Source organism: Diceros bicornis, chromosome 23 (assembly GCF_020826845.1).
Source record: "Diceros bicornis minor isolate mBicDic1 chromosome 23, mDicBic1.mat.cur, whole genome shotgun sequence".
Classification (NCBI taxonomy): domain Eukaryota; kingdom Metazoa; phylum Chordata; class Mammalia; order Perissodactyla; family Rhinocerotidae; genus Diceros; species Diceros bicornis.
Genome location: NC_080762.1, coordinates 4,526,182 through 4,551,368, shown reverse-complemented (window position 1 = coordinate 4,551,368; position 25,187 = coordinate 4,526,182). Strand labels below are relative to the sequence as shown.

Below are 25,187 nucleotides of genomic sequence, written 5' to 3'. Positions count from 1 at the left end.
CATTGTTTGTGGGATAGTTTTCTCAGAAACACTCTATTTGGTAGTGACCAAGATAATAAAAGATGTTTATATGGGTCAATAAATTTAAAAAGGTAAAATTAATCTGTATGTAAAGGAAAAATTGTCTTCCGAAAATAGGAAAAGTTCCAATCATTTGGTACATATGTTAAAATTTTTATATCTGTAAAAATATGTATGTATCATTTTTTCTGGTTAAGAGCTCTTTTTTGATATATCCATAGTAAGCAGGTTGAAATTTATTATAAAAATCAGGGGAAACTATTCTTAATTGTAATTTGTTATTTCTTATACAACTGCATACTTCAATTAAGAAAAAAATTAAATTTGCACATTTAGTAAAGTCCAGTAATCATCATTGTGCCTCTTCATAAGAGATCATTTCCTTTACTTGAACCACAGCAGCAGATTCAAATGCCTTCAAGAACCCAGCAGGTGACAGAAATGAGTGAACTGGGCTGGGAGCCAGCAGACTGGGGCACAGGGAGGTTGGCCCACGCTGAAGGGGCCCACCGTCACTGCCAAGTGGAAAGTCAGCCAGCACGGCCACCACTTCCAGGTTCTCTGCTGCCGTCAGAACCCTGAAGTTAGAGTGCAATCTCCTGATCTTCAAATGTTGATCAATAATATGAAATCTTTCAAAGCCCTGTGCAGGCCAAACACCCCATCTGATGGCCTAATCTGACCCGAGGGTCCACACTTTGCAATTTCTATTTAGAGATCACTCATTGATTCTTTTAAATATTTTTAAAATTTTAATTTTTGCACGAATTGCCAAGTTTCATGAATCCATGAGGCATAGAACTTTAAAATAGAGTTTCAAGCACACTTCTATCATAAAGTCCAAATGTGTCTTTTTGGGTATTAACTGCAAGTAAATATTTGGGTGAATTCACTCAAATTAAGACATCTGATTTTTAAGCTTGTTATTACTTGTGTCACTCTTGTTTGTCGGCTTTTATAGGCATTAGATCTGGCAAATTTGGAAAAAAATTAATGGAGTAGCATAGTTTTCTGTAAAAGGGTATCAAGATCATATCGAACAACAAAGTGAGATGTTTTCTACGTGTAGAGAGATTTCTGTTTCCTTAGAACTCGGTCATTCTTTGGTATGTATCTTTCTCTTCAGCGCGTGTTTGTCTGGGACTTGGATGAAACCATCATCGTTTTTCACTCATTGCTCACAGGGTCCTATGCCCAGAAGTATGGCAAGGTAAGGAACGAGAAATTTTACCCTAAGACACCTTGTGAGAATTTTACTTTGTTCAAAAATCAAGAGCCATTTAACAATATGTGTAAGTGCAATTATTGCAGTCTGTCAAATCTGCTCTTATTTATTTCCAGTGGCACATTGTTCCTTAATGTGAATTGGCAAATTTTACAAAACTAATTAGAAATTGGATTTTTGTTTCTTCCTGATGACGTTGAGTTTTTTGCATCAAAAGCAAGCTTATTACTCTGACATAATTATTTTAGAAAAATGTTTTGTAAATTGAAACAGACATTAAACATTATAAAATCATGTATTATTCTCTAACAAGGGAACTTTAAGAAATTGCTTGAATTAATTTGTTGCACCAAAGGTTGCTGTAGAATGCCATTTGAAATAAGGAAGTAATCTTTTGTCTGACAGATCCTTTGGATTTATGAATAAAAGTATTTTTGTAACTTTGAGTAAGCATGTGAACAGAGACTGGAAATAACACTCCCCAACGCAGAAATTCAGAGACAGAGGTCTCGTTACTTCTCTTCCTTTCTTGCTTGCCGGTGTTGTTTGCATGGTGAGGTAGCTTCTTGCAGCAGTGCTGTTTCACAGCTGGGTGAGTGCTGTTCCCAAGACTGATGCCACTGCAGCAGGCTTTTCAGCTGGAAACACTGTCGTTCAGGCCGTCACTGTTTGAGTCTGTGACTGCAGGACTCATAATCTAACCACAGTCAATTCAGAACCTGTTGGCCTGCCTTCAGTTAACTGTATTCAAAGTTGTGTCTGACTTTGGTTCCTTTATGTATCACCCTTACAGAAGTGTCTCCCTATGTCTTTCTAGTGTCACATTGTTTAATGGGGTCTCCTGTCAGCTCAACGTGCAGTTTTTAGCAACTTTGTTAAGCTTTGTCTTCTAGACTAGTAAGCATGAATTGCGCTCAAGTGTTTCCTCCTAAATTGCACTCTTGGTGAATCTGCACTGCCTTTGATTATTGGTATAGGTAATGAACGTTGCTAAACAGATGTGACAGTAACAGTTTTGTTTAATGACCCTTTAGAAGAAGGAGTCTTAGCCCCTTTATCACAACATCACCGTCTAAAGCAGTGGTCTCCAAAGCAGGATGTACACATATGTGCCATTGAGATAAGGAAAGAAAATATTTGTACATGCACACATGTGTATCTTACAGTTTCTATTGTTATCTGTTTTATAATGCACATAATTTATAAATACATGCATATGATTATAATTTAAAGAATATGTATATAATTTATAAGTAAATTGCCTGTACATAAATTTGGGATGTACACTCAAAATTCTATTGCTTATAGAGAACACAGTCTAAAAAGTTTCCAGACAATAATCTAAAGCATTTCTTCTGGAATAATTTTGGCTTGTGAGGAATGCACAGTAAATCCTGTTGAACTGATTGCAATGTTTTTGTGTAGCTAAGTTCCATATTAGATAAATGTTTAAAACAAACAATCTAACTTGAAGACATGAATCCAAATAAAGTTCTCTTCAAAATAGTCACCCTTAGAGGCTATACCTAACTATCCATGTTGCTTTCATTGTGCCAAATCAGTGGTGGAACTCATCTTTTGAAATTACCTTTAGATTTTTAAAATATTTCCTGACTTCAAACCTTCATCCTTTTGTGGTAATGTTGATCCTTAGAAATAGTAAGATCACTGAACCCAAGGTGATGAATAAGGAGCATGGTAAAAATGTCACCATATATATTTATATATATATATATTGTTTTTTTTTTTCTTTTCTTTTTGTTGAAAGTGCCATAGAGTTGCTCCCATCCCAGAACTGAGCGTGGAGTTCCATTGGGATAAGAGGGGTTACCAATACAGAGGCAAGGAGGGGTGGTGAGCCATAAGAAAACAAACACATGGAGCAATGAAGCTACTTTTCCTGAGTGCCTCATAAACTGACTCTAAGAGCAGCTCTGAAAGCAACATTCTCACACTTCCCTCAGCAGTGGTGCATCACTGAAATAAAACTGTCCCCTCCCCAGATGGCCACCTGGACATGCAGTGTTCATTTCGACATTCAAGTTCTATTATTTTAAAGTATTGACAAAAAACTTTGTTCAAATACAAAGTAGAGACATCCCCTATGCTTACAGAAGCTTAAAACAGCAGAGCTTACCGAAAGGGTGGGGCCGAGTGAGGGGAAGAAGGGAACTAACATTTATTTAATGCCCAGGATGTGCCAGATATTAAGCGTCACAACAGTTTAAGATGTAGGTTGTTCTCCCCAGTCTGTAGATGAGGAAGTGTACTCCGAGAGGGAATAAAATGTGTGCAGCACAGCTAGTCAGTGGCAGGAATGCGTCCTGAGGCCCCAAAGCCCGTGTGATTTCTGCTACAGCACATCGCATGGCATAGACAGTTAATCTAATGAATGCAATATGTAAGTGACATTTCCTAAAAGGAATAAGGACAATTAGTGATGTACTGTGTAGGCAGTTGTGTGAGTTCTCCTTTAAGTTGGAATAATTCTAATTATCTTCTCTCAGACAATTGGAATATTTTCGTTTCACAGCAATAGGGGTGGTAGTTAAGGACCGGAGCCTTTGACTCAGATATCCTAACTTTGAAAACACTGAGACCTGAGACCAGAAATACTCACAGCTTTCTGACCTCGGGCAAGTTGCTTAATCCCTCAGTTATTATTCACTTTCACAAACGTTATCCTGTATCACTCTCTAATTATATAATTACTCTGCTGTAACTTATTGCAATCCAGTTTCTGTGGATGAGGAAACCAGGGTTGTGAGGGTTTAAGTAACCTGACCAAGGTCACAAAATGATCAATGCTGGTACATATGTTGGAAACCAGGTTAGTCTCGTAACAAGCCCTTGTTCTTTATACTATTCTGTGCTACTGGAAGGGGGTCTGTTGGAACTTACCATGTTGTATAATGTTTTACTCAGGGCAATTTAAGAAAATGAAAGTGGAAAAGTTTTTTAGTTTATCTTTTTTTCTAATCAAAATGAAAATACCCTTATTGAATTCTATGAAAAGCAACTTAGATTACCTTATTTATTGAATTATTATGTATACTTTTCTAAAAGTCGTTTGATCATTGACGTTTTTCTTAATGTCAGTAAGGAAATTGGCTTTGCCTTTTAGCTAGTAAGACTTTAATATCTTGGCGTATGAAGAAGTAGCTAAATAAGGGATGTTCGGTCAGGCCCATCTTGTGAAGCTGGGGACCATGTAGCTCAGGGGTCATTGAAGAGGCCAGAGAGGGCGTTGGGTAGCCTCAGCTCACCACAAACCAGAGATGAAAGTGGTGAACTCCGCAGACGGACTGTATTCATCTAACAAATATTTACTTAACTTGGTGTGAGTTAACACTCAGAAAAGAGTTTCCTGCTCTCATGGAGCTTACAAGCAAACAAAGACATTTCAGGCAGTGATAACTTCTGTGAAGACAATCAAACTAGGTCATATAGAGAGTAACTGGGGGTGTGACTGTGGAGGTGATGTTGACACTGAGACCTGAATTACAAGAAGGAGCTAGCCATGTGGATTAGGGGAAGGGGAAGGTGGGGAGAGATTCCAGGCAGAAGGCACAGAGGGACCCTGGGGCAGGAACAGTCTTCCAGTGTTCCAGGAATATAAAGAAGTCTAGTGTAGCTGGAAGGTTGTAAAAGAGGGAGAGAATATGCAAGGTAAGAACAGAGAAATAGGCGGGGGCCCAGATTGGGTAGGGTATCTATGGCAGGGCTTTTGGAGTTTATTCTAGGTACAGTGGAAGCTGTTGGAGGGTTTTAGGCTGAGTCAGGACATGATGGTTTATAATTGGCTGCTATGTGGAGAATGGGATTTAGAAGAACAAGGGTGAGTGCAGGAGACCATGTAGGAGGCTGCTGTGCAGGAAGTAGGAAGTGGTCGTGGCTTAGGCTGGAACAGTGCTTCTAGAACTTTAGTGTGCGTCACAGTAACCCGCAGGGCTTGTTAAACACAGATGGCTGGGTCCCACCCCCAGAATTTCTGATTCTGTAGGTCTGGGATGGGGCCTGAGGTTTTGCATTTAGAATAGATTCCCAGATAAACTTGATGGACTATGCTTTGAGAACCACTAGATTAGAGTATTTCTCACTTTTTTCCTTGGAAAAACTAGTTCTGGAACATGTTAATTGATAGTCTTCGTGGAAAGGCCGAGGGTCAAAGAAATTTGGGGAGTACTTGCATTTTATAGCCATTCAGAGCATATCATCTTATTAAAGTTCCCAAGAGGTTTTACAGTTAAGAGCCCTTTAGGGGCCGGCCCGGTGGCACAAGTGGTTAAGTGTGCGTGCTCCGCTGCGGTGGCCCGGGGTTCGCCGGTTCAGATCCTGGGCGCGCACCGACGCACTACTTGTTGAGCCATGCTGTGGCGGCGTCCCATATAAAGTAGAGGAAGATGGGCATGGATGTTAGCCCAGGGCCAGTCTTCCTCAGCAAAACAAACAAACAAACAAAAAGAGTCCTCTGTCACTGGGTTTCCTTCCTCACTTCCCTAATGTCTTCAGTAATGACCTTGAGGACCAACTGAAATGAGGTCATTGTGGTGATTAGCTGACAATTCAGAAGGACTTTGCACTGCTAATAGCAGAAATGACCAGAGCCATTATTTCTACAGGGGGAAAAAAAAACTTTCTACTACTTAGAGGTTGTCTAAGATTGAAATTGTTAATGTCTTCAGTCCTTTTCATTTCTTGCTCAATGTTGTTTCCACAATGTGGATTTTTAGAACATAATATTTTTTTTATAACATAGTGATTTTTCAGTTCTTTTATTCAGAGAATCCTGTATGCACCTACTATATCACACTGAGCATCTTTACATAAAGCGTGTAAGGGCAGAGCTGCTCCAGGTAAAATGCAAAGGTTGGGGGCCGGCCCGGTGGCGCAAGCGGTTAAGTGCTCGAGCTCTGCTGCGGTGGCCCGGGGTTCGCCGGCTCGGATCCCGGTCGCGCTCTGACGCACCACTTGTTAAGCCATGCTGTGGCGGCATCCCATATAAAGTAGAGGAAGATGAGCACGGATGTTAGCCCAGGGCCAGTCTTCATCAGCAAAAAAGAGGAGGATTGGCATCGGATGTTAGCTCAGGGCTGATCTTCCTCACCAAAAAAAAAAAAAAAAGCGAAAGTTGGGGGACTGGAGATATCCCATTTCCACCAGGTAGCCAATCCCCTCCCCCATTGTTCTCAGTCACCCCAAAGTGTTCCCTAGTCCTAGGGGTTGCTCAGAACACAGTCTGAAGGCAGTAATCCAGCTGAAGGAACCCAGAGCTAGGGGTTAGAGGGAAGTCCTGGGCCTGGCTGTGCCTTAGGCGAGTCATTTAACTTCTGAGCCTGTTTCCTTATCAGAAAATGGTTATAACCGTTTCCTTCCAGGGTTATTGGATGGATTAAATGAGATCATGTAAATATAGAAAAGTAGCACTCAGCTCTGAAAACTGTCATCCACCTCCCAGCCTGGAGAGACTTAAGTAAAAATACACATTATTTCCCCCAGATGAGAAATGACTAAAGGCAGAAATTTTCAGACATGCAGATGGTCAATGTTGGCACGAAATCGTACCTCAGCGGCCTGAAATATAGTGAGCTGGGGCTGGAAATATAAGCGCCAGAGATGCAAATCATGCCCTGAGAGGACCACCCCTACCTACCTACCTACCTACTTGTCTCTCTTTCTCGCCATCCCCCGTAAAATAATAATAAGTACCATTTTGGAGTTCTGGCTGTGCGCCTGCACTTTGCTGAGTGTCCTGTGCAATGCATTATCTCCTTCATTTTCACCACCCTCCTGTGTGACTCGTACCATGTCACACACCTCAGAAGTGGCATTGCCAACCAGAAACCACATCCCTTTGACATGCTCTTAATCTCTGTACTCTTTTGGTCTCATGATTTTTCCCCACCACCGATAAAAATAAAATTCAGGGAACATAATGATTTAGGAATATGCCGTTTTACTCATAAATTGCCCTGTATAACTAACTTTTGTGTTTTAATTAAAAAGTATTGGAAAATCCTACTTCTATTTATAAATAAACGATATTGTGGATTTTCCAAGGTTCTTCCTAATCTGTCGTCACTTTTTGCCTCTGTTCAGTTGTCAACACAACATGCTCTTTTCCCAAGCAGAACGAGTCCTGGATACTCACCGTGATGCCCACCAAGGGCTGTGGGGACTTGAGTTCTCCTGCCTGTGAAGCTGAGCCCCAGTTGGCATTTACAGTTTTCAGCACTGCAAAACTCTAAAGTATGAGTTTGTGAATTTGGCAGGACGTAGACCAGGAGTCATCCATCATCTGTTAGAGTTTATGAAGATTATTCCTATTCCCTGATTAATTGTATATATTATTTTCTCTGATAGGTTGCAGTAATTCCTCTCTTCTGGAGGGAAGGGTGAGGGGAGCTAAATGAATTGTGCTTTAGGGATTTGCTTTATTTTGGAGCATTAATGTTTCATATGCCATGTAGCCGTAATTCTCTAGAGTTGTTCCACAGTAAGGATGCAAAGGAAATAGCCCAAGTCAGGGAAAAGACTGAAGGGGAAGTAAACAGTTGTCTTGTATTGTGAAATTGAACTTGAAGTTCCCAAAACTACTTTCTCATTTTAGACATCTTTTATCAGAGTGTGCTGGGGAAATAATACGTTCATCAGGACAAATCATTTGGTTACTTTTATACTAAACAATCTACATACACTTATATGGAAAGACTTCTCAACTAGCACCAGCTACATTTTAAGTTACAGGATAGTCATGAAGATAAGTACTGACTTACGTGCATGTCAGCTAAGGAAAAGCGACATGATTTAATAGGACATGATTACAATCAATCAAGCGTTGGAACTGTGGATTGGAGGCCACCCTAGTGGCAGCGTTAACACCATGCAGGTTACCTCCCTTCTGGGCATAATGGTTAGAGCGTTCTGGCTTTGGAGGGAGGATGGACCTGAGTTCAAATTCTAGCTCCACCTCCTGCTGTGCATGTGAGCCTGCATAATTTATTTACTGAGTAGTTTATTTAGTCTTAGTGAGCCTCAGTTACCCTCTATATAAAATGGGCAGAATAATAAAATTAATAATTTGATTAGGAGGGTTAAATGAGTTAATGCGTTAACACTCAGCACATTGCCTACGACAGAGTGAACCTTCAGTAAATGTAACCTATTTTGTTTGGTTTCAAGGGAATCTGAATGTTGGGAAACTGAATTTGGGGGAATCTGGATGTTTTCTAAAGAGCTTTGCGTCTATTTGTGTCTGTTGTTTTATCTCATAGTGTGAGATACTCAGCTCAGTGCTATAGAGAAGGAGAAGGTGACTAGACAGCAGCTGTGGTACATATAAAGGGAATGAAAGCAGAATGTGCAAGTGTGTTTCATGGTTGTTCGTACTGTGTGTGTTTGCGTGCACATGCGTGTATGTGAATGTATGTGTATATACATAAATATAGTCCATATGTATGTAAAAGTAAAGCCAAATCAAAGACAGTGGCATTTCTCAAACTCTCTCTTAGGGAGTACTACCTACTGACTCCTCTCTCAGAGCCCTGTCTTACTCTTTTGTTGAGTATATGTTTATTTTAGAGAAATTGTTTTTTTATGTTGGATTGAATGGCTCTAGGTGATATCATAAATAGCCAAATTTTTTACTAACTTTTATTTAAGCCCGCTCTTACCATGTTATTCGTGAAAGTGAATTCGAAAAGAGAAAAGATCTTGAAGGGACATCACTCGAAGATAAGTGGTAATTAGTTTCTTCAAAGCACATGCTTCTAGAGGAGACTTCTCTAACCTCCCCTGAAGTTTCAGTCTCAGCTTATGATTTCGGCTTATGGTCGTTTAGTCTCACATCTTGGGGAGGTGGGAGAGGGCAGATTAAACTACTATTAACTTCCCTTAAATTTCCTTAAATCATCATCAACTCTCCTTTTTCTAAATCAATGTCTGACCTATCTTTTCTACAACCTTCCTCTAGAGTACCACTCACCTTCCTCCCTGAGTCCTGAGGCTGCCTCATCAGGCATGTTCATTTGCCATCTCTGCCATCTCCCTCCTCCCTCAGTCGTATGCTTTCTATCTCATCCCCCCATGGTCATTCTCACCAACTTGACTTCTTCCTTTCTATCGGCTGCTATGCTATACTATTGTATATTGTATAGTATAAAAATAATACTGTACTATTTTTTATACTTAAAAGTACTTATGACATATGATGGGCTAGAAGGGCTTAGAAGGGCTAAAAATAATAAAAATTAAGCAAGTCCCATCAATCCAAAGTCTCCACAATAGCAGTAATATAGATAGAAACTATAATTATAGCATATTCCTACTGCTGTAATTCCCCTTGAAGTATGTTTATTCCGTTATTAGTTTAACAAATTTGAGCTAGCTTTATTCATTGGATTCTCTTCCAATTGAAACAATAGAAGCTGGTCATGGTAGGTGAGTTGTGTGATGCTCCCTTCGTGGCTTCTGATTACTTAATATCGACTACTGACCACTATTCAACTGCAAATGTGTTGCTTCCATTGAGCATTTGGATTTTGAACAAATCCTTTTAAACCAGAGCAAAAACTAGCTAGTTTTTCACTTTTACCCATTCACCAGCAGGTGGTTGGCTACATGACTAAAAGGCACCGTGGGTCATTTGGTCCCCGAGGTTAAGTCCACCTCTTTGTGGAGGTGAGCGTGGGGCAATGCACTCTTACTCAGAACTTTAAGCTACTTCTTGGGAAGCCTAGTTGCCAAGAAATTTTCCTGAGCCACCATTCTACTCAGTGCTCAGACTGACTCAAGTCTTAGAGCCCTTTGGAAGCACCCAGAGGCCAGTCTTCTGTAGCTGTCCCAGACCTCATGGGAGCAATTAGACCAGTGCTTTGCAAATATCAACATGCATGTGAATCGCCTGGTGGTCTTGTTAGTCTGCGGGTTCTGCTTCATTGGATCCGGGGTAGGAGCTGTGAGTCTGCCTTTCTAACACGCTCCTTGGTGATTCCCACGCTGTTCGTCTGTGAAGCACACTTTGAGGAGCAAGATCTTAATCTGCTGATCCTCAGTCTTGTTTGTACATTGGACTCACTAGAGAACTTTGAAATTACTGATACGTGGGTCCTCAGACAATCTGATTTCACTGGTATGAGGTGTGGCCTGGGCAGCAGGGTTTTTAAAAGCTCCCTGGGCGTTTCTCATGTGTGGTCGAGTTTGAAAGCCTGTGCCTTAGACGTCACCGTCCCAGCGCTGGGTACCACTATAACCGCACTTGTGCATAAAGCCTCCCTATCCTTATCCAAACTCTTTTTCTCCACCAGACTCACCTTGCAAAAAACCCACCAGACTCCCTGCCTGTCCCGAGCATCTGAGCGCAGCCACAGATCTCCAGTGGGTCCCAGCGCTCCTGGGTGAATTAACCATTTCACACCTTCTCTCCCCTCGGACGTTCAGAGCCCCTTTGCAATTCTGTACAAAACTTCTCCTCCATCACACACACACACAGACACACACACACACACAAGAAGCAAACTGAACAGCTTACTTCATCTTTGCACCGTAACCATATTCTCTGCCTCTCTCTGCACCTCTGCTCCAGTCCTGGGTCCAGGCCCTCTCACCTACCCGAGGAGTCTGCTCCTGAACGATCTCTTTCACTCCTGGGGCGCTCTGCTTTGTGCTGTTCCGCACACACCAGATTCGTTCTTACCTCTGCATATATTCCTACCCCCGCATCTGTGCATGGCCAGGCCCCTCGCCCTTCTCGGGTCTCTTATCCTCAACAATCACCAGAGAAAGGCCTTCCCTGCACTTTCTTTAAATGAGCCATCACCACCCATCCCCATAGCCTCTGTATCTTCTGACTGTGATTTTTTCACTACCTGAAATACTATATGTATATTTACTTGGGTTTTTTGTCTATTTATGAGATAGCTCACCCAGTAATAATATCAACCCCACAAGGGCAGGGACTTTGCTTATTTGATTCTCTGCTCTCTGCCCAGAATTTGAACGTGTCTGACACATAGTAGACAATCAGCATGCGCTAAACAAATGAATGTTCCTGAAACCATTCTCCAGTTCCCCCTGAGAATTCTTAAGCCCACTGCCTGTCCATCATAGACAGACATCTCAATTGTAAAGTTTCCCTTCTGATTCATGACTGAATTTCATTTCATCTCTCGTCACTGGCTAAAAGAGCTCATGTATTCTAACAAACCCACGCTGGTCCCTGGAGCTGGTTTGTCTTCCTTCTTCTGTAACGAACATGCACATCTTCTGCCTCTGTGTTTATAAGTCTGCAAATGGCCTTCAGGTCCCAAAGGAGTAACTGTTCCGAGAGCTTGAGTTCCAAAAAAAAAAAAAGTCCTCCATTTCTTTAAAAATACATAATTACTGCCTTTCCCGAGATATTTTTACGTTGTGTCCCTAGAGGAGGAATCCAGCTGATGGCCCAGTGCAGGGCGCCTGTCGATAGACAGTCTGGCTCCAGTGGCCCTGTGCTAGCACGGCTCATAGGCGCTGGTATTTTGATGTGGAGAAGTGCCCTACTTGATCCTGACTTGGTGACATGCTGGTCATATCCGGCTGAGGATCACACATTGAAGGGCCAAGAGGGATTCGTTTTCTTCATCTTCCTCCTCTGTCTCTCTAACAAAATGTCTTGGGAATAGTTTCAGTATTTTAATAGGGTGGTATGCAGAGTAAATTGGCAGTTCAGTTTGCCCCGCTTTAAGCCTTTCTGTAGATACTTGGATTGGAAATGCTGCTATATGTGTGTAATATGTGTCAGAGCTTCCACAAAACCCTGTGAGTGTATTTTTGTTCCTACTTTTTCCCTCTATCCAAGTTTTCACTATCACTTCATTTCAGACCCTAAACTCAACACTCACAACAGTTAAACTGAAAAAAGGCAGCCACCCTTGATTCATAAGGTGCCTATAATTCTACAAACATCTAATGAAAATGAGCAAACATCTCTGTACAAAGCTTGGACTCGATCCAAAAGTATGTTTAACTCGTGAATGCCTGATAATACCATGGAACTACAGGCCCTGGCAGTGTCTTCGAGGGAGTCTGGCAGGGAAGAGGGTGCCCAACAGTACAGAGACCTGGCTAAGTCTCCCCCACCAAATTCTTGGTCATCTTTCTTGGATTCTTACATCTGTGGCTCCTTTAGCTGGAAAAATGTGGTACTGTAGTCTGCTTACTTAGAATTAGCTGTCCCAATGACTCAATAAGCTGGAAAGAAAAAAGGTAAAATTAAATATTTGAAAGTATGCCCTCACTAGACATTCTCTTACAGGCTTGTAAGAGATCACCACGTCTTACAGGCATGGTTTTCCTTGGCTTGTGGCGTGGCTGTCCCTAGCCCATCTGTGCCAAGCCTTTGGCATGGCTGACGAAACACCTCCCTTTCAACAGGCCTTGGTCTCTGGAAAACTTAATAAAATACAGCTAGTTCACACTTCGGCAAACCTCAAACCTAAACTTGCCCAATTAACAAATGCTATTTTGCCAAAACGCTCCTTCAGTCCTGGCTCTCGTGGAGTGTGTGATGTGGAAGTGCCATGGCTTGAAAAACCAGTGAGCAGCCCCTTCCCGCACCGCGGAGCTGCGTTCCAGCGGGGTGCTCAAATGCAGTGCTCGTCGTACCATATGCAGTGCTTACTTGTTAGAGAATTCTTGTTGGTTTTTCAAAAATTGTATTTGTTTGCATGCTTATCAGATGCACAAAATGCATTTTTCATGGATTTTCCTGTCGCTGTTTGGGTAGCATAGAGAGTTACGTACTTCAGAAGCGTGGAATCGATAAAAGCAACAATCAAAGAGGAACAGTATGTTTTCTCCCGTCCCCATAAATCTGATCTGTAAATGCAAAGAATGTGAGGCATGAACATAAGAAATTCAATAATTTTATTTAAAACTTAAAAAAAGAGAAACTGGTAAATGGTAGGATGAGAACTTAACTAATCTAGTCTCGAGGAGAAAAATCTTTTAAATAAGACATTTCTGAACCCGCATCTGACATACATATCTTTAGGGCAGTAATCATCAGAAACATGACGGGGTGGTGTGGAGCTTAGTTTTAGTCTTGCATCAGTGAACATTCCCCAAAAGCATAGAGCGTCACTAATGGAATTATATGTTTTCATGCTATAATTACATTTGATTTTTCCTGATATTTCTATAGAGTTTTTGTTCATGGTCTCGTGGCTAGACAGAATATTTACAAGTTTTCTATGTCCTCAGCCTATTTAATCCCTGCCAAAAGAGAGAGAGGGAGACTAGAAATAGTAATTTTTTAACAGAAAAAAAAATGTATAATTTTTAAAAATTGTATTCAACCCTCAGAGGTTTTCTTTCAATAAGAACAATAAAAACTTGAACAACAAAAAGAAATAAGAAAAAGGAAGAATTTTATTCTTGAAGGAAACAGAGCAAGAGATCCCTCTGAATTCTCAAACTCCTGGGACACAAAATGGACACAATATTTTTGTTCTTATTATTGAGTAAAATGGAACTTATTTAATTCTTGGATATATTGCTCTGAATGATCCTGTCGCCGGAAGACAGATGAATCTTGCGGTAGAATCAGGCTGCCTGGAGGACACGACACCAGGATGCCATCGACTGTGTGAATGATGAACATCTGTTTCTGAGGAGAGAGAATCTCCAGCTAGGAAATCCACAGAAATCTCTGAGGAAGAAATGTCAACAATTAGAAAATTATGTTGACAGCCAACATATTATTATTGTCCTGTCTTTGTCTTCTCCCACATCAAGTCTGAGCTTTGCTCAGCACACCTCAGTGATCTCTTTCTTCCCTAGCACTCAATTCCTATTTTCCAGGTTTTAATCACCATGGAATATGAGGCTGACACTCACTGCAAATGTGTTTACACTCCAGGATTTCCCCTCAAAGCATTATAGGAGGAAGTGTAGGAGGAGAATGGGTTGTGGCGGTGTAGGTGTGAATGGGGAGGGGCTTCTACTTGCTAATGGAATAAGTTGGGGGTGTATATGAATACTGCTTGGCCTGACCTGGGTTGCATGTTCTTGTCATAAATTGAAGTAAAGTTGGCATTACGTTTCCCCAAGTTTAAATACATTTCTCGAAATACCATTTATTAGAACATTGAAAACACGAATTTGGTTCTCTCTCCTCAGATCCCTACAGTCTGCCTCCTGGCCCAGCCACTCAACCCTCTCGGGATAACTTCTCAGACCAAAGCCAATAGTATCATTCTAGACTTGTCAGCTTTATTCGCAACCATATCTTCTCCCTAGCTAGCACCCATCTGGTCTCACATTCTGAGGACTGTCCCTTCCAGGTTTTCTGTTTTCTGTTTCTCCAGAGGCACCTTCAGCAGGTCTCCTTTAGAGATCATTCAACTTGGATCTTTTTAAACACAACGTTTGTGCATGAATTACTTCCCTGGCCCTGTCCCTAAACTCTCCTTTTTTTTTTTTTTTTTTGTGAAGAAGATCAGCCCTGAGCTAACATCCATGCTAATCCTCCATCTTTTTGCTGAGGAAGACGGGCTCTGAGCTAACATCTATTGCCAATCCTCCTCCTTTTTTTTCTCCCCCAAAGCCCCAGTAGATAGTCGTATGTCATAGTTGCACATCCTTCTAGTTGCAGTATGTGGGATGCGGCCTTAGCATGGCCGGAGAAGCGGTGCATCTGTGCGAGCCTGGGATCCGAAGCCGGGTCGCCAGTAGCAGAGCGCGCACTTAACCGCTAAGCCACGGGGTCGGCCCTCTCCTTAGTTTTTGAAGTCTTACACCTCTGGATGCCAGGCTAAAATTCAGCTGCAGGTAATCATGGTAAAGGAGCAGCTCTGGTCTTGATTCTCAGCTCCTTGCTGCTGGGTAATACCTTGGTTTCTGTGAACAAGAATTGAGTCATTTTGACTCCATACTAATCCTTCACTTTTGTTAAACTTCTGATATAATGTATATATTTTCTACTTAGATTACATTTGCTGAATTAATGTTCCTTTAGTTATTCCTGACCCTTCCATCTTCATCCCTAGTCAAGTGTAGGTTAGACCAAACTATATTCAGATACATATCACCTGTTGATCAAAGGCAATAGTTAAGTGTTGGTTTCACCAGGTTCTACCAGCTCTTCCTATCCCACCTCCAGACAACATTGTCTGCTTAAGTCTACAAACATCCAATAGACCTACTTTTCTCCCTTTCCTACTTCTTATTTGTCATCCTTCTTAAAAGACATCCTTTCCTGTTTTAATAAGTCTGCCCCATTCTTCAGTACCCCATCCAAATACCTTTCTCCAAAGGACTTTCCAGGGAGTATCAATAAACTGGGTCATATGAACTCTTGCTTTCTTCCTCCTCCTCTCTTGAACATATAGCTTTATGTGAAAATGTATCCAAAGTCATCTTCATGGGCATGTAAAGTCCTGTAAATTCACAGATATATTTGTATATTTAGTATGTCTTGGATAACTCTTTGGAAAGGTGCCTTTTCATATAATTGAGAAATCTTTTGAATCTTAGGTAAAAACCCATATAGTCTCCCCATCCCCACCCCAACAACAATATACATTTAAAATAGTTTTAATAATAACTGTGGTTACTGAAATTTTACCTCATATGTGTGCATTTTTGTTTCAGGATCCCCCCATGGCTGTAACCCTTGGACTACGAATGGAGGAAATGATTTTTAATCTTGCTGATACACATTTATTTTTTAATGATTTAGAGGTAAGAATTTTAAAAGGTAAGAATAGTTGTATACAACTATTAAAACTCTTAGATGGTTTCTGTATAGGCAGAAAACCACAAGAAAACTGAAAGATAGAAATTTAGCTCAAGAGAATAATACAGTTCCTGTCAAGGTGAAAAATTGTATATAAAAATAGAAACAAAAGCTGAATTGTGTTAATGAACTATACATACGTAGTGGCACATATTTAGAACAAAAGTGTCTCAGAAGAGAAGGTCTGCTTCGCTACCCAGCTCTGTACACCCCCATACACTGTTTCTGGTCCTTTTGGTATCTCAAGCACAGCCCATTTGGCACCTTCAGAATCAGCATTAGCTTTTCCAGGTTACTAACCAGGATACTAGTTAGGTTGATCACTGGACAGTAGTCACAGATATTATTCATGGTGCTAGCATGGGTCATTAAATTTTGTAGATAATCTGAAACCTAATTTTAGACATTATCGCTCCTCATTTCCTCCCCTTCTGGATAAAACAGTGCTAGAGCTGTTTACACAACACATCATGACTGGTTTGATTGCATTTATTTCCTTGTTTCTATTTTATCTTTCCATTTCCAACCTGAAATGAAGAGAAAGTAAAAATAACAACAACACGAAAGGACGCAAGAAAAAATAGCCTCAGGACAGTGGATAAGTACTGTAATAAGGTGTATAATCTGGGTCCTGATGACCTGAGTTATTAGGCATTCAGACAGTAAAATTTGAAATAACTGAGTAGTTTGGGCACCAGACAGAAGTACTTCTCAGTGAAGCGCAACTATGCTGAAATAGATTTCTTTTTTTTTAAATGACATATTTAAATTTATTTTTATCTTATGGCTTCACAAAGAAATAAAAGTGTTTATAATCATATTACGAATTAAGAGGGAAATTATTATTACTGAATCTCTACCTTATGCTCAACATTTTATATTGGACTTTCCATTAATTAATTAACAACGATTTGAAATAAATATGTTTATCACATTATTTTTGTAGAGGAGAAACTGTAGGGTCCACAAGCATAAAAATCAGTCTGAGGTCACCTGCTAGCCGAGTGGTAGAACTGGGATTTGAATCTCAGGTCTGTCTGGCTCCGGAGCACATACTGTACCCTCACGCCGTGCCGAAGTTAACGGAAGGGTGTGAGAAAACCAGCAAGTCAGTCAGGGTCTTAAATAAGTTTTTTAAATCGACAAGGTCTTACATCCAGTTTTAGTTACATTTGAGACATAAGAATAAAACCTACGTTGTTCAGTATATCCCATAAATGTGTGTGCTGGAAATCTGTGTAATAGCATTTTGTTGTTGTTGTTATTTTCTCTGCAGCAAGCCACTGTTTTTACTGGGTAATAAAATTGCTGTCTGTTTAAGAAGGTTTTATTTTTTTTTTTCTTTAATGGACAATATGAAAGATCAGTATTCCTAGGCAAGTTTCCAGTTTTAGATCATAAGAAATAAGAATCACCTTTCTAAAACTTCATTTAAATTAATTCTGCTACTTATTCCTATCTAGTGTACAGAGTGATTTTATATATACATGATAATGGAAAACACATTTTAGCCTTTTTGGAACTTGAATTTTTTATATACAGTGATAACATTTTAGGTTGGTTTTTCTGTTTGTTAAAATGGATGTCTCATTCTAAAGAGAATTCTGAGACTTTAAAAGACAAAAAAAGGAAGTTTTATGTGGTTTTATCCAAGTTTTATAGTTTTTATTTCATTAATTATTTTTTACTAGAAATAAAGGGAGTAAATGACCCTCTAGCTTCTTTAGTGGCACATTAGAAGCCAGATGGAATAAATTTACCACCCGATTTTTAACAGAACACTAAGTGAGAAAGTGAAAGTAGTATATGATGAATTTGCAAATACCCTTAGGAAGTTCCACATGAATATTGTCATATCAGAAATGTGGTCAGCTCTGTGCTTTAAGAATTTTTATTTTGGATTATATGCTATATAAAATAGACTTTTTAAAATACCCAGCAAGATCTCTGGTAGAAATAGTAAGTGAAAAAATATTGCTGTTGACTTTTTCTTCTGTGATTATAGCTTTTTAGTTGTGTTTTAGAATGTGATGAAAATTCCGTTTAACTCAAACACTAAAACTTAGTATCCAACAATACTGTGCTTCATCAATGAAATCATTGAGTCTCTGCATATAAGTTGTATTCTCATACACACACTCACGCACACGTGCACATCCAGATGAAGTGCCCCAGGAAACTCAAAGGCTTACTACTGACTTAAGTGAGATAAATAAGCACTAAAACTAATAAAACCTAAACAATAGCTTTCACAGTCATTCAGTACAGTTATAGCTATATCCACTGTTCTTCTGCATTTGATTTTGAAAGTCAACTTGACTTTCACCCAAATTTTATTTCAGTAAGCCCCTTGCAACTAAAGATTGTCATGGGCTTCATAACTGGTTTTAAGCTATTACTGCTTCTACTGACAAAGAGGAAAATTCCTCAAGAGAGTAACTCCATCTTTAACCTGTTAGGTTTTTTTTCGCTTGTGTGTTTAATCTCTCAGGGTTCCTTTTCTTAACCTAAAAATCTAATTTGAGACTCAAATCCTTCAATAGATACTGTAACATATGTAGTAGCAGCTGCTCTCACATAATTCCTTAAAAGATACAAATTTAAATCCTCCTAATAGACACTTCGCTACATCCTGCCCAACTGCAGAGAAGGCAAATGCTCACACTGCTCCCCCTAAGAAGAGAATGCTCTCTGTTTAAATAAAATGTTATTTCAGTTAGAATAACTTCCAGAAAAGAAGGCACCAGGGAGTTGGAGCTCACAAAAGTGAGAGAAGACTGCTGTGGATTATAACTGATAAAAATCAGTGACAACTTTGTGGTCACCGTATAAGACAAAATTAAAGAATTTACGATTAGTACCAGAGTTATTTCAGATATTCAGATTTCAGAGTTCTTATACTGAAATTTGTTAAAGCCAAAGCACTACACTGTTTTTAGTCATTCAGGTTTTGTTAAAAGTGATTCCTGCAAAGTTCCTCTGAGTGAAAACTAATTGAAGAACAATTATTTAGATTTTTCTAAAAATGTGAGTGATTGAAGTTCAGGTTTCTTTCACTGGACTGTAATCCTTGGGCAGGAGTCCAGAGTCAACAAGCAGAGTTAACTAGGCATAAATTTAAAGAGAAGTTCCATTTGGACAAACCTCAACCATAACTTCAAATATGGAGCTCATGGTCCAATAAGTTTGATATACTGATGTCCTCAGGATTAAAAAATAAATTTTTGGGCAAAATATACAAATTAATCATGTGAGTTAAGAGTTGAAATGTCAGAGGAATTTCTCTAAAAATTAGGATGAAAGGGTATTAAATATAGAAATAACCTCTGAATACCAGGGTAATTCATAAGGATTTCCCTCCACCCTTTTTATTTGGATATCATTAGTTTATTATACAAGAGAGACATGGAAATTGTTTACATGTTGAAAGATTTCAGAGCTTCAGTGGAATGAGCAGTTTCACATGATGCCATTTCGATAAGAATTTAATTTAGTCTACATACTTACCAAGATATGTCACCATCTCTAAATAAGAAATAATCCTTTGCTTCCTCCATATTCTGGGAGAAGAATTTCATTTCCAACTTTCATGCTAACTGGTTAAATCTCTCCACCCTTTCCTTTAGAGCCCAATCCAGCAGCTACTATTGCTTGCAATACTTTTCCCGGAGATTTTTCTGGAATTATAGTGCCTCCTCTGGTTAAAGTTTGAACTGCACCCCTATCAACCAATACGCAGTCAAAATTGGGGAAGAATATTTCTAAGTGGCTGTCCTGCCGTCACACCTGTGGTCTCAGCCTGTACTCTGTTCTCTCGCTCTTCCCTCCATCGTGATACAAATGTCTTCTCACAGTCCTTACCATATAGAATATGATTATTTTATATCATCGTAACTTTGTGTTAGAAAATTTAAGTAATTCAGATAATTCTGTCCAGAACTATCATTTGTCTAGACTTCCGCCATTTATTCAAGAAGGCATTGTTGAGCGATTATGCCAATTGGTGCCAGGTAGGGGTATATCTGAGTGGCCCAAACACCCCCCTTCAGAGGCTTCCAGTCAGATTACTTGTCAGGGCTCTTCCTTAACTGCGAATGTAGGTAGAGATTTATTCAAAAATTACTAAACCCATAATTTATGTAAGTCATATGAAGCTTTAAAATTAATTTACCTGGATTTTCAAGTTATATACCAAAATTGTATTGATTGGCTAGTCACTAAATTTTATGTTTTAAAAGAAGCCTGAGTCAACTAATTTATTCTCACACTGCAACAGGATCTAATATACTCCATGTGGAAAGCTGGAGACAAGATATTAAATATTTCACTACCAGACACTTCCAAGTCTTATAATGAATTTAAATAGTAGCTGAAAAGCTTTTGTTTAGTATGACATCCTATGTTCAAAGTTAGTAATTTTTTTAATTGATTTTGAGTGGTAAGCTCTACGTATACAGTCAGAATCTGTAAATATGGCTGAAATAATTTAAGGGGAAAAAAGGCGAAACCATACTTCTCCAGAGGTTAGTAAGGACCAGGTATTTTAAATGCCCTCACCAGATTCCACCTTCAGATCATGTACTAATTCACTGGAACTTGGCAGATTATTTGAAGGTAGAATAGAATTCTGAGAATAACAAAGAAGAATTGAATTCTTATTCAGAAAAGTGACCATTTATTCTGAACACACTGTAACTTAGGTCAATTGCAGGTGTATGTACATCAGGTTTATTTTCCTCTGAGTTTGTAGCACATTAGAGACAGGAAATCTTCATTATTTCCCTTTTAATTATTTTCCTCTGAGTTTGTAGCACATTAGAGATGGGAAATCGTCATTATTTCCCTTTTACTTATAAGTATTCTTTTCAGTTTGAAGATTTAAAAACTTGAACAAAAGAAAGAAAGAAAATGTCAGTTTCTGTGGTTATTAGCTTTTTTCTGCTTTAAAAGACCAGGACTTTTAAAATAACAAGCCTATGCAAAAAGCAGGGAGCCGTAGAAATCTCAAGGACACCATAACATCCAGCCCCTCTGTTGCTGCTCAACAAATAATAAATGATGGTAACCATCCGAGGTGTTCAGACCAGACAAGTTTTGTGCATGTTCGGGTTAGCTTTGCTTCCATAGTAAAGGATGCACCACAGAAATGGCTGCAGATGAACACAAATGGTGATTATAAAGATTCAAAAGAGAATTTCTTATCAATAATGTAAAGATTAAAATTATTTTTTAAATTGCTCTAAAGAAACCCATATGCCCTATGTTTTCAGGCCTCTTTTTATGGCACTCTTCTGGATTTAGATCTCAGAGTAGAAACGGTGCCGGGTCCCAGTGGGAGATGCGAGATGGATGGGCAAATGCTGCCCTCTTCTGGCCATAGCCTGATCAGATGGAAAGATGGTCAAGTCTTCAAACATGGTGACAAGCATCATTTGAAAAACAAATAACTTTTCCAATGTTTTTAACAGGAATGTGATCAAGTTCATATAGATGATGTTTCCTCAGATGATAATGGGCAGGATTTAAGGTAAGCCCTGCCTTTCAGTATGCTGTTTCCTACAGAAATTCAGCTATGGAGTTTTGCACATGTAATTTTATTTCTTTTATCTCTTTTTAATGTATTTTGGGTGTTGCAGTACCTACAGTTTTGCAACTGATGGCTTCCATGCAGCTGCAAGTAGTGCAAACCTTTGTTTGCCAACAGGTGTAAGAGGAGGGGTTGACTGGATGAGGAAGTTGGCTTTTCGTTACAGAAGAGTAAAAGAATTATACAACACCTACAAGAACAATGTCGGAGGTATGTGTGGCTTTTTAAATCTCATAAAGGCACTGTGGGTGGAGGGAGAATTTGAACTGTAGTTCCATATTCCGTGTTGGAGACTATCCTACTGTAAGATAAATTACCAAGAGCTCATGCTGAACGACATTGAGCCAGAATTTTAAGTTTCTTAGAGTAGGTGGGGAAAAAATCTAACTGCAAAATAAAACGTGCAGCTCTGTCAAAGGCGTTGGGACATCTTTGTTCCCAGACATTTGGTCAAGATTGACAGCAGAGCATTTAGTTTATCCTTCCTCAGCCGGTCCTTGGTTGCTCTCAGTGAAAACCAGACAGAGAGACCAATGGAGGCAGTGGGAAGAAGACCTGTCTACAGACAGGAGCCCTGTCATTGAAGCAGAGTTGTTAGCAATTATGGTCTTTCTGGAATCCTGTCAGAAGTAAAAATAAATAGTGCTTTACGTCATTTCAAAGACTTTCAACAAGTCTGTTTTATCCATTTAAAAACTGCATGTTGCCTGACAGTATATCTTTCCCTTGTGTAGTGCAAATTATGATTATCACGGTATTTAAAAGTTCAAATACTCTGTAGTTAACATCTAACCTATTTTATACTCATCCATATATTACAGGTGATTTCAAAACTTGTGATATCAGAACTAAGATCCTTGAAGTTTCGTGATACAATAAAGCTTGGTGATCTCTATGATTAGGATCAATTTTAGGTCAAGAAGATCCTCAGATTAGTTATGAGGTCACGTAAGATTCTTCTCCCAGGGTTTGCTTGTTTCCCTTTTTTTAAAACAAGGAAGGATGATTGAGGAACATAAACCAGAATCTAAAATGGAATGATACAGATAAATATGTGTGCATATTATACATCTGTATATCCATGTATGTGTCATAGGATACAATATAGTCAATTTTCCTCTATAGTAGATGTATTTCACACAGCCATACACCTCGTGGGAGTTGGCTGTGTGTCTGTTCACCTTGTATCCCTGCTACCTAACTAGCCTTGAGCATATCACAGAAGATTAATAGATGCTGAATAACTACAAGAGAACAAAAACATGTAGAACCATAGACAATAATAATAATGTCAGAACCAAAAAGGAGCTTGGATATGGAAGACCTTCATTTCTGATGAGAAGCAGGCCTCTGCAGATGACTGACTTCCCCAAGGTCCTAAAGGATAACTCAGATTTCCTCACTCATTCGAGTGCTCTATACAAGACACATTTATAAAATCAAATAAGTAGATATTCTATTTAAAATCAATTGTGGGTAACACGTTTAACTTTAAAATAAATATCCTTTGGGGAAATCTGAAATTTATCATTCAGGTATGTCATTATTTCCCTCTTGAAGGCTATTATTAAAATTATTTAAAAATTAACAAGATTACTAATAAATAATCTTATATCTTAATAAGTTTAAACAATGACATGTGAGTCGATTTTCTGTGATGTGTTAGCATCTCTTCATTGAAATAAGGATAAATGAGACTTGCTAGAAACTATAAATCTTGATTTAAAAAGCTGACACAAAAATATGTTCTCCCAGTATTCTGAAATATGATTTAAATAAGAAATTTTCCTTTTTAATGGATTTACATGATCTTGTTTTATCATAAACGCAAGGGATTAAATAAAAAATTAGCATGCCTACTTCTTTTTTCATCATAACACCAATGTAATCTTTAACTATTGTTTATAACTGTCACACCCTTCATGATTTTAAAAAGAATTCTTAACTTCTCTTTATCAAATAAAGTGTTTGTAATAGCTTTCACATTAATATTAGAAACATTCTATAGCTAATATATGATAATGCCATTATTACTGTTTCAAAGTGGTAATGATTGTGATTATTAAGAAACTAAACATTTTCAGGCAGCCAAATTATTTGCAGTTTGTATCCCTAGGCTGGTAGACTCTGCCTTCTCCTCCAGACCTATGGCATCACAGTCAGGGTGGGACCCAGGCCCCGGGAGTTCCCACAGCTCCTCGGGTGATTGGCATCCGCTGTGCCAGATTCTAGGTTCAGTGAGGGCAAAGACTGTGACCCACTTTTTCACTGTTACGTCCCGAGTTTTTAGCCCAGTACCTCACCTCTAGAAGTTGTTCAGTAAACGTTTGTTAAATGAGTGAATGGATAGTCAATTCAGAAGTGAAGGATCAGAATTGACACAAATAGATCTCTCTCTCCATTTCTGATATGGGCTGGAATAAACATTATCTGTACTAGACAGTAGGGGGACCAAACTAGGTATTCCTAAAAAATGGTCATCTCTTGACTCTGCCTCGATTTTTGGTGTTGCAGGACTCCTTGGCCCTGCCAAGAGAGACGCGTGGCTGCAATTGAGGGCAGAGATTGAAGGTCTCACGGACTCCTGGCTAACAAATGCACTTAAGTCTTTATCAATTATTAGTACTAGGTAAGTGGTATTGGTGCAGTTTCTCTATTTATTGTATTGAAGATGTAGTTCTAATAGCACAACATCTATAAAAATGTTTTAGTTCCTTGACTATTTTAGAGTTTAAAGGGACCAAAGAATTCACTGAGTCCAGTGATTTTTCAGTCTCATTGCGTATGTGTGTGTGTGTTGGGGTGGAGGACGGGAATAACCAGGAGATGCCATCTCTCTACCCTTCTCTCCTTGTGACCACTGATAATCCCCACAGGAAACTCATGTGACTTCTAATGCAAAAAAAAAGAGAGCTCTCTGTTGGTGGCAAAGTACAGGAGATGATGGGAAAAACAAAACAATACTGTTTCTACCAAGAGTCATGTTTTTAAGTCTTTTAGGCCATTGTAGATAATATACATAATTTAAATGTGTCAAAAAAGCAAGAGAAAACTCCTGAAAAACATGTCACCTCTGTGTTGTTTGAACTAAACAGTGAAATACTGACTTGTTAGTGTAAATAATAGAATTGAATAGACTTATAATTAGTTGAACACCATGTGCCATAAATGCCAATTCATAAAATAATATAAATCTGGAAAGTGATAACTAGTAGGATGAGGTTGAATCTTTATGCTATCCTGTTCTTTAGTTTCATTTCTGAGTTAGATGAATAAATAAAAGCATGCTTAGCAAATTTGTGGGTAACACAAAATTCAGAGAAAGAGATATTTGGGCTGATTGAATCAGGATACAGAAAAACCTTGGCAGGGGAAAAGGAGAGTCCAGTATTCAGAACATGAGAGTAAACCAGTGTGTCAAATCCTGCCTGTGGCTTCTCCCTGTGTGGCATGACCAGTAACTGCAGTGGTAGCAGAAAGTCTACGTGGGGAGGTGGGGGCAGGAGCTTTCTGGGTCAGCCTGGGGAAGCCAGAACAGAGTCCTTTGCTCAGTTCTGGGCGACACATTCCAACAGGGGCTG

The 25,187-nt window shown here is 39.2% G+C and overlaps 1 protein-coding gene across 2 annotated transcripts in view; it reads left to right on the top strand.

Moving 5' to 3' along the window:
- EYA4 (EYA transcriptional coactivator and phosphatase 4) overlaps nt 1–25,187 on the top strand; it is a 65,522-nt gene that overhangs the window by 29,980 nt on the left and 10,355 nt on the right. For both annotated transcript variants that reach the window (XM_058566822.1, XM_058566823.1), the window contains 5 exons: nt 1,148–1,231; nt 15,875–15,964; nt 21,488–21,546; nt 21,656–21,816; nt 24,121–24,235. In XM_058566822.1, the coding sequence (XP_058422805.1) occupies nt 1,148–1,231; nt 15,875–15,964; nt 21,488–21,546; nt 21,656–21,816; nt 24,121–24,235 (509 nt within the window). The remainder of the gene's footprint in view (nt 1–1,147; nt 1,232–15,874; nt 15,965–21,487; nt 21,547–21,655; nt 21,817–24,120; nt 24,236–25,187) is intronic.